The 10,973-nt window shown below is 35.2% G+C and overlaps 1 protein-coding gene across 1 annotated transcript in view; it reads right to left on the reverse strand.

Moving 5' to 3' along the window:
* Positions 1-464: 464 nt before the first annotated feature.
* The window catches only part of LOC144980495 (uncharacterized), a 15,314-nt gene continuing 4,805 nt past the window's right edge, over positions 465-10,973 (reverse strand). Inside the window, exons 2-6 of the mRNA XM_078928117.1 lie at positions 8,701-10,489; positions 6,956-7,039; positions 5,290-5,350; positions 1,736-2,216; positions 465-1,551 (exon numbers count right to left, since the gene is read on the reverse strand). Of these exons, the coding sequence (XP_078784243.1) occupies positions 2,082-2,216; positions 5,290-5,350; positions 6,956-7,039; positions 8,701-8,837 (417 nt within the window). The 5' untranslated portion in view covers positions 8,838-10,489 and the 3' untranslated portion in view covers positions 465-1,551; positions 1,736-2,081. The remainder of the gene's footprint in view (positions 1,552-1,735; positions 2,217-5,289; positions 5,351-6,955; positions 7,040-8,700; positions 10,490-10,973) is intronic.

A 10,973-nucleotide genomic window follows, 5' to 3' on the forward strand; every position in this document is an offset into this window, starting at 1 on the left:
TGATTTTATAATATTTGTGTTCGCCGTTCTGCGTTTGAGAACCCAAAAGCGTTCGAGCGCACGAACGAATAATCAGACGGTGACGTCATCAATCAACAATTTGGCGGAAGATACAAGAGATAGAAAGAGATGCTGGCCTCGTTAGAATTATATACGAGTATTAGCAAGGTAACGATTACGGTCCCAATCTACAACGATCGACAAATGACGTGGAAGACATCGAAGATCTGTCCTCAGAGTCATAGAAGAACAGATCTTCATTTTCTACCACGTCGTTCGTCGATCGCTGTAGGATGGGACCGTAATCGTTAACTTGCTATTACTACGAACCTCTATGGCAATGCCGATGACCTCAGGAGGACCGTGGAATTTGTTGCCAGCATGGGAATCCAGCTTTGATCTATTTCGGGGGAACGTAAGATGAAAAATAGAAAAGACTTGGCTCGATTCATCGCCAAGCATTATTTTGATGGTCGGCTCCGTTTTATTATATATACATATTGAGAAATGTTTGAATCTGAGCTTTCTTTCTATTATTCATTTCTTTAAAATATTTTTCTTCTTTAAAAAAAATCTTTTATTTTTCATATTTTATCGACAACAAAATGTTACATTATTGTTTGTTAGAACAGTTATCGTGAAGCATTGATTGCATTCTATTCTGTGCAAGCTGTTTATAAACATTTGTCTCCAATCTCGCCTATGTAGATCGTCTGTCAAGCGTTCTTCTTGGATGAAGTGGCTTAGTTTGTCTACCATGTCAAGTTTTTCAGTGTTTGTCAGGGGTCGTGTGTCACATTCCGATGACTCATCCTCATCTTCATTATCTACGCATTGTCTTTTGTGTGGCTGAAAGGAATCCAGTAGTTCCTGAGATGTCAGTTCACCGCTGATGGGTATATTGTTGTCCATTGTTACGAATTGATCGAATGCTCTGACCAAAAAGTTGTGTGGAACGTGAAAAGCATCGTTGATTTCATGTGGCTGTTGGTTGTCACTCCAATCAACGTGTAGCGGTTAAGCGGAGCGATTATATAGAAAAAAAAATCCTATTTTCGGGAATTTTTAGCTAATAAGCAGAGTGTGCGATTAAACGATGTGCGATTAAGCTGAGTGAACTGTAATAACATTGAATACTCCTGACCTAGTCAGATGGTTCACCAAGGGTTTGGGTAATGGGCGTTTCTTGTACTGACCTAGTCAGGTGGTTCACCAAGGGTTTGGGTAATGGGCGTTTCTTGTACTGACCTAGTCAGATGGTTCACCAAGGGTTTGGGTAATGGGCGTTTCTTGTACTGACCTAGTCAGGTGGTTCACCAAGGGTTTGGGTAATGTGCGTTTCTTGTACTGACCTAGTCAGGTGGTTCACCAAGGGTTTGGGTAATGGGCGTTTCTTATAATAACATTGAATTCTCCTGACCTAGTCAGATGGTTCACCAAGGGTTTGGGTAATGGGTATTTCTTGTAATAACATTGAATTCTCCTGACCTAGTCAGATGGTTCACCAAGGGTTTGGGTAATGGGCGTTTCTTGTAATAACATTGAATACTCCTGACCTCGTCAGATGGATCAGCAGGTATGGGTAATGTGCGTTTCTTGTACTGACCTAGTCAGGTGGTTCACCAAGGGTTTGGGTAATGGGCGTTTCTTATAATAACATTGAATTCTCCTGACCTAGTCAGATGGTTCACCAAGGGTTTGGGTAATGGGCGTTTCTTATAATAACATTGAATACTCCTGACCTAGTCAGATGGTTCACCAAGGGTTTGGGTAATGGGCGTTTCTTGTAATAACATTGAATACTCCTGACCTAGTCAGATGGTTCAGCAGGGTATGGGCAATGGGCGTTTCTTGTAATAACATTGAATACTCCTGACCTAGTCAGATGGTTCACCAAGGGTTTGGGTAATGGGCGTTTCTTGTAATAACATTGAATACTCCTGACCTAGTCAGATGGTTCACCAAGGGTTTGGGTAATGGGCGTTTCTTGTAATAACATTGAATACTCCTGACCTAGAGAATGACTTTATGAACCTAAGGCTATGGGCATTTTTTGGGAAATATTATTGGATCCCCACGACCTAGATAATGAGTTCACGAAGGTACCGGTGATGAGCATACATCGTGATGTTACACTGAATACACTGACACTGTCGGATGTCTGTATAGTAGAATAAATGGGTCTCTCTAGGCCAACTCACCGTTTCCAACTCAATCTGTGAAAAAAAGATAATAATGAATTGAAATGAAAATGTGACTGGAGGTATAAAAACTGTAAATTATGTCGAGATCAGGGGGTCCCGAAATCTCAGGGCGAAGTGGCCTACTGTGGTGAAGGAATTGCACCTTGACCCGAAAGGTCTCGGTTTCAAGCTGCCCTTCAGGCACGTTCTTTTTTCTCCTTTGGCAAGTTTATTAACCCCCAATTTACTTACTTTGGACAACATGGGTGATTTCTGTTGACATCAGACATCTTGTTTGATGGATATATTATATTCCTTCATGGAATGCCTAGGCGATGGGCATCTAACGATGCCGTGGCGGAAGTCGTACATTTTTATGTGTGACACATTGTGTTATTAAATGATACTATGTCGGGTCAAATCTCAACCATCACAATAGGATTCAATAGTCTGATGTCACGTCCGCCCAGCAACCAACAGCTTGGTTCTAAACAAAGAAAATCGGTAGGTACTCTTTATTCTTCATGCTGGCTAGAACTTTTTCACATGTTATGTTATCAAATGTATAAAAGTCAAAACATGATCAGATTTATAATGTTTTCCTCCTCTGGATACGCTTTTATGCTCGTCGAAGAAGGGCAGTGATAGAAATAATGGCATCCGCCATTGTTCCATTAGTTTAGAACCAGTTGCTCTGCGTCTTTACGAAGGAAGTGATGTCATGACTGTTGAACACTATTGTGCCAAATAAAAATAAATGAACAAATAACCTTACACACAGTGTTATTACTTTCTAACTAACAGAGGTGTGTTAAAATCCTGGCCGAAAAAAAAAAGAAAAAAAAGAAGAAAAACAAAAGAAAAGAAAAGAAAACAAAACAAAAAACAAAACAAAACAAAGCAAACGAAACAAAATACAAAAAAAAATAAACCCAACAAAAAACAAAACAAAAGAACAACAAAAGCACACACACGCGAAAAATGCAAACGAAACAAAAAGCGTAGATTTCACCAAAACATTGCCGGAAAATTCCTCAAATATTACGTCACAATTCACTAAAAGAAAGTGAACAGTCGGTTTTCTTTACTTGGACTCAGCAGGGTAAAAATCAAACATGTTTATTGATCCCACAAGTAAATCTATCACTATTTCATATCATATCATATCATAATCATTAATGGTTTCATAGGTCAAAAGAACTGTTTTTTGTTTGATTGTTGCTTTAGGTCTCTTCCAACACAATTGAGGTTATATGAGAGACCGCTGAAACAAAAAAAAAAAACAAGCAATCTAACAAAAATAGTACAAATGTAAATCAAAATCATAACCTAAAGATATCATAAGCTAAATTATAAATAACCAAGAACAAACAGGCAGAAGATTTACAAATACCCTGTTGATTTTGCAAATGTAAATATATAATTGTTAATGCAAACAAAAGAAAATATCAAATTAATGCATGGATATTACAAAATACAAAATCTTATAGAAAAAAAATATCCTACCTTTTATATAGTGCAATATCCACTAAACGTGCTCAAAACGCTTTACAAAGGGGCCCCGACCAACAGCAACACGTAACACGTAGAACGAGACATGACGCCTGTTAGGCGAATTTACAATTTTTTCCCGACAGAGACAACCCGGTTAACGGCCAGTTTACACCTGAGTGCGATGAGAGAATGTGAGTAGAGAGCCTTTTCCAAGGACTCAACTATGCGCCGAGCGAGGCTCGAACCAAGGACCTTCCGATCCGAAAGCGAGTGTCATACCACTACACCAAATAGCCCCACGAAAGATCAAGTTGATGTATAAACATTTTTTCTCTACAGCCTAAGCGTTGAAAAAAGTAAAAACAAAACAAAACAAATATCATTCATCTGTTTCTTTGTTTTTAATCGTTTTACGGCGCTTTAAACAAATTTGGGTCAAATCAGCGCGAGTAAATTGGAAGAAAATTGGATAGTAAAAACATTCTAGACTTAGAATTAAAAGGACTTGAGGAAAAAGTAAGAAAAGGGGAAAATGTTTCAAATAGGGAACAGATGTAGATTCCAAGAGCAGAGTATCAGTGTACTTACTTTGAGATCACCTGAAAGTCTCAACCGGACACCAGCACATGTTCCCATTCAGAGTATTAAACTCAAATGTTTACGAATCATATCTTTATAATAATAACAAAAAAGTAGAAAGAGAGATGATTTACAAGGAAGAAAATATCATCTCCAAAAACTATAACTATACATTCGACTGTTTCCCTCCCACCCAAGGACTCCGACCAGGGTCAGGATAAAACTAAGTAATCTCATTTCAAGACAAAGACAGAAAGATACATGGGGATAGAAGACACAGCAGCAAGTACCTCCCTGCCCACTATGGGAGGTCGGAAACCCCACCCAGAAATACCTTTCATCGTACTTCACTTTACACTTTCTTATGGTGGTCGTCAACGTCTGTAATGTTGAGTATTTATTTTTAGGAAGCTTGCAAATAAACACACATGGATCTAAATACAATCGATATTTTTCTAATATTAGTGAAAACAAAATCACATTGACAGTTAATTGTGGTACTCTAGAAAAAGATGCATTAAAAAATTTGGCCAGAAAAAACTCGTCCTTCAAATATGGATCTATCTAAATGACCCTCACCTTGGCAAAATTTCTCAAACATGGGACCTCACAAAGTCTTCCTTGAAGTCTCAGGTTTGAGAGTTTTTGCCAAGATGAGGGTTGTTTAAGTCGATCGATATTTGAAGGGCGAGTTTTCTGGCCAAATTGTCTTTCCTGAGTGCGGCAGGCAACTGGTTAAATATCTAACAAAGACATATGTGACTCATCGTCTCAAAACTGTATTTTGTCGGGATGAACCAGATGCTAAAAAGCCGAAATTAACGCTAAACTGGTCAATGATATGAATTAATAGTATTGGTACCCTGAAATATGATATTCATTCTTCTCAATAAAACATACAAACTCAACCTAAGTCTGATATTTCTGGCTACAAATTCCATTTTTAGCATCTTAATAATCCCGATATAATACCGTTTGGAAGCGAGGGGTCACATATTTATTTGTTCTTGGATGGTTCTTATGATCTTCTTACCGTTCTTGTTGAAGCACCCGACACACGACAACCACAACAGCGTCGCAAGAAAATTTGTCTTCTGTAGATTGAAACAACAAGAAAACAAACACATTATTTCACCCTCTCCCTAAATAGTAACGCGTAATGATATCGAGTTTACAATAATAATTTGTGACGTCAGATTATCAATCATACGTTAAATTTCACTAACATTTTATTATTGAAAAAAAAGAGGTAGATATCATTTTAATATATTTGAAAATGTCTTTTACTCATAGATGACGAAATCGGAATCGATTGAGGGGTAGAATAAAAGATTTCTTACACTCTTGCGTTTTGGAATTCGAATTTTGTTTTCAAGCTCGTGCAGCGGTCAGGAACACGTCCGTAATTCCAAAAAGTATTAGAATCTTTTATTATTCCACCCCTCTCCCTAAATAGTAACGCGTAATGATATCAAGTTTACAATAATAATTTGTGACGTCAGATTATCAAACGTTAAATTTCACTAAAATTAGATTTTAAAATAAAAAGTATTATTTCAATATTTTTTGAAAATGTCTTTTACTCAGAGATGAGGAAATCGGAATTGATTGAGGGGTAGAATAAATGATTTCTTACATTCTTGTGTTTCGGAATTGGAACTTTGGTCCCAACGCGCACTCATAAGCTCGTGCAGCGGTCGGGAAGACGTCCGAAATTCCAAAAAGCAAGAGTGAAAGAGTCGTATTTTATTCCACCCCTAATCATGAAAAGTCGTTGAATCAAGTTTTTAACCTGTTGAATAATCAATCACATTGTTAGCGAGCATTATTTCTATATTTATGAATTTTCCTCTTTTAACATGCTAGTTGACTTTTACTGCATAAGGTCTATGTGCAGCTATGTGGCCTTGTGGTAAGACACTTGCTTTCGGATCGGAAGCTCATGGGTTCGAGCCTCGATCGGTGCATAGTTAAGTCCTTGGAAACGACGCTTTACTCACATTCTCTCACCGTACTCATGTGTAAAATGAGTACCTGGTCGTTAACAGCGTTGTCTCTGTCGGAAAAAAGGCAATATTGCCTAACAGGCGTCATGTCTCGTTCTATATGTTACTTGTTGCTGTTGAGCCCGTTTAGTTGATATTGCGCTATATAAAAGCTCAATTTTTTAAGTAGACTTTTACATTGATCAGATTCTGACAGTAGACATAGTGATGTGTAGGAGTGTGTTATCAAATTGTTCAGATTCTGGCACTAGACATTTGATGTGTGGGAGAGTGTGTTATCAAATTGTTCAGATTCTGGCACTAGACATTTGATGTGTGGGAGAGTGTGTTATCAAATTGTTCAGATTCTGGTACTAGACATTTTGGTGTGGGAGTGTGTTATCAAATTACTTAGATTCTGGCAGTTTTGGTGCGTACGAGTGTGTTATCAAATTGCCTCGATTCTGACAGTTAGTAGACATTTTGGTGCGCACGAGTGTGTTATCAAATTGCCTCGATTCTGACAGTTAGTAGACATTTTGGTGCGCACGAGTGTGTTATCAAATTGCCTCGATTCTGACAGTTAGTAGACATTTTGGTGCGTACGAGTGTGTTATCAAATTGCCTCGATTCTGACAGTAGACGTATAGGTGTGTCGGAGTGTGTTATCAAACTGCTAAGACGAAGAATGGAAAAAAAAACCCCCAAACATACCGTGGGGGTACACGTGTTGGTCTGGTAGCGTGTATGGTGGTGTTGTCTACACACACGTTGTATGACAATAGCTCCGTGTTGTATCTGGAGGACAACAGATGGACAAGAAAGATAATCAAGATATGTGACAGATCGTCTCAAAACGGTAACACGTTGGGGTGAGTCTGATGCTTTATTCTCTCCTTACCAACAATTTTCAGGATTTTCCTCCAAATTTTCCACCCACCGTCGTGCGCTTATCTGCAGGTCTGATAACTCAGTTCCTTATAGGCTCATTGTTGTCATGACAATCTATAAAAATGACGCACAATATTGTCCATAACAACAATGTTAAACCTGGCCCATAAGTGGGTTCGGATGTCAGACCTGCATATATGTACACGTGGATACCCAACCAAAAAAATTTGACTTTTTTCACTTAAACACAAAAGCGAGTTGTACAAAAAAACCCCAACAAAACAAAGTAAAACAAAACAAAACAAAAAACAAACAAACAAAACAACAACAAAAAAAAAACACAAACAAAACAAAAACAAAAACAAATAAGATAAATTGAGCTTTTATTTAGCACATCCTCTAAATGTGCCCAAAACACTTTACAAGGGGTCCCTGACCAACAACAAAACGTAAAGTGTAGAACGAGATATGCCGCCTGTTAGGCGATATTGGAATCGTTTTCCGACAGAGACAACGCTGTTAACGATCAGGTACTCATTTTACACATGAGTACGGTAAGAAAATGTGACTAAAGAGTCTTTTCCAAGGACTCAAATATGAGCAGAGCGAGGCTCGAACCTAGGACCTGTCGATTTGAAAGCGAGTGTCATACAACTAGACCACATAGCCGCACAAAAGAGTGACGAGTTTTTTTGTAACCACTATAATAAATCCTTTATATTTTGTGATCAAAAGAATAAATGAGAACGAGAAAAATGTTGGCTGTATATGACGATTTCCCTTGGTTGGGAAGGAGAGGGGTAAGATTGAATTTTAGCTGTCATTTGAGTTACCATGAATGCTTCAAAGAAGACACTTTAGAAGAAGACTGACTTTTGTTTCATAAAGCCCCCCACCCAATAATAATAATAATAATAATAATATAATAATAATAATAATAATAATAATAATAATAATAATAATAATAATATATAATAAATAATAATAATAATAATAATAATAATAATATAATAATAATAATAATAATAATAATAATAATAATAATATAATAATAATAATAATAATAATAATAATAATAATAATAATAATAATAATAATAATAATAATAAATAATAATAATAATAATAATAATAATAATAAATAATAATAATAATAATAATAATAATAATAATAATAATAATAATAATAATAATAATAAATAATAATAATAATAATAATAATAAGATAAACAACACCCCCCCCCCCCCCATCAAAAAATATCAAAAACCAAAATGAAAAGAAAAGAAAAACAAACAAACAAACAAACATATTGCACACCAACTACAAAATAACCCAGTAAAGTGAAAACAACCCTCCGTTGAAAAAACAACACCCCCCCCCCCCCACACCCGAAAACAAAACAAACCAAACAAAACGGAAGTCCCAGCTTTTAGATTTCTTTATCCTCCCATCAAGATTAGCGTCATTTTAATCGATCGATATTTGAAGGACGAGTTTTCTGGCCAAAATTTCAAATACTTTTTTGTTGTTATTGTTTTAAAGAATACATCAGAAAAGAATTGACTTACCCTTCCATGATCAAATATGATTCCTTGGATTCTATGTGGCAAGAACTGATGGTATGGACACACAACATGGCGACGTGGAGATAGAATGTCACGTGAAGAGGATTACAGTTGGAAAGGGAAAGAAGTGTAGGGCCCATATTATTTTGTCTAGAACTGTGTTTCCTCAAAATCAGTTGATTCACTTCGTTTCTGTTCTGTTCCCAATTCCACTTCTCAAAGGATCAGCTTTGATTGTCTTAGGGATGTAGATTTTCGTCCTTGAGTAACAAATCTCCTTCTTCCAACGATGTATTTTCACCGTGTACTGATATGACTTAGCATAGAAAGTTCAATGCTATGTTTTGATTTTTGATTTATGCTGGCGGTTTGGATTTTACTATGCCATTCTCCGTTTCTCAAAACAATCATTCATTAACTTTTTAAGTCTTTGTTGTGAATGGTTATTAGCCAATCTATTTTGATATATCTCTTCAACGACTAATTCGTTATGACGTGTTAATAGCAATAATTCTAATTTCTTTTCTATTTTCTTTTCGGTCTGTTTTGATGCCGTGTTGAACTGAATATCGTGTGTTCTATACTTCTTAGTTTATAAGTAAAATTTAGTGCGATTCTCCCTGTGAGACTTTGTAATGGAATACAAATTAAATTAGTTTCTGTTTGCTTTCATCATCAATTACGTTTGTATTTTGAGTTTCGAAGAATTGATAAAATGATATATTAACAACGTATTATAACCTTATTGTTTCTGTTGTTGTTGTTGTTGTTGTTGATATTGTTATTGTTTATATTATTATTTAAATGTTGTTGTTATTATTTACTTTTCGTGTGATTAATATGATCAAATCAAATATCTTTGCTATTTATTATTATGTTAGCTTTTAAAAATTCTAACAACTTCTTTTGATCTCGTATAAAATGCACTTCTGTTGATCAATTATTTATTTATTTGTTTATTATTATTTTTCCTCTTTTACGATGAATAAACGGCCAATGCTAACGTCAAATCTGTTTTGGCAAACGTTAAAAAGAATGTAACGAAATCTAATGAATCTCTGTTGATGGTTCGACTTAGTCCTTGCTTGTGGATTTTTTAGAACTCTCTCCAGGCCTCTTCAAGAACTGCGAGAAATGTCAACGTTTTTAAGAACTGTGTTGAGAGGGAATTAGATCACTCTTAAGTTCGAATTCGATGAATAATAATTTATGTTTATTTCATAATTGATATCTTGTACTTTATATCCTACTAATGCATATCAATTTTTTTATCACTGTGACAGGGCACCACCAAAGGCCACACTATTGGGTATAATTCAGCTCTTCTTAGGTATTGTATTGAATAATTTTGTAAGTGAGTATTGTTTGTTTCAATGGACGAAATTCCCCTGAAGTGACCCGACCTCGTTTTCTTGACAACGACTTGAGGTAGTACAAACAAACCAATGAGTGAATGTCAGAGTCAGCCAAAGAATAGCAGAAAGAACACGGTCTTGTGTATTATCTTTATATACTCTATTTGTTTACAAAGTTGTACCAACTTCCGCTGACCGGGTAAGGAGCAGAAGAAGGTCAGAGGTGACGAGTTCCTGACCCACTTTTTATTTTTTCCCCCCAATACCGGAAGTAACCTGGCGACAAATGTGTCTTGAAGATTATAATTTCATAAGAATCGAAAGTTTTTAAAATAATAATATTGTTTCTATTTCAAACTGATAAGATGGCTGGGGTCTGATGAGACGGGAGCTTTTACTGCTTGATGTTCTTTCTTTCTGAATTTAGTCAGTGTTAACTGCAATGAAAAGAAAAACACACACATTGATTCATATTGTATAATAATAATAATAATAATAATAATAATAATAATAATAATAATAATAATAATAATAATAATAATAATAGTAATAATAATAATAATAATAATAATATAATAATAATAATAATAATAATAATAATAATAATAATACTACTACTACTACTACTACTACTACTACTACTAATAATAATAATAATAATAATAATAATAATAATAATAATTAAAAGAAAATAATAATAATAATAATAATAATAATAATAATAATAATAATAATAATAATAGTAATAATAATAATAATAATATTAATAATAATAGGTAAACATTCATAACACGTCTGTTGTCGCCGGAAGTCAGCGCCAAAAAAAAAGAGGAACGATTGAAGAAAAAAAAAACAGGAAAAAAATTAGAAAAACGCAATAAAAATTTGAGCTTCACATCGGTCAATATGAAGGAAGAGTAA

The sequence above is a fragment of the Berghia stephanieae genome, chromosome 10 (assembly GCF_034508935.2).
Source record: "Berghia stephanieae isolate SIO BIC M18660-M18661 chromosome 10, UCSD_Bste_1.3, whole genome shotgun sequence".
Classification (NCBI taxonomy): Eukaryota; Metazoa; Mollusca; class Gastropoda; order Nudibranchia; family Aeolidiidae; genus Berghia; species Berghia stephanieae.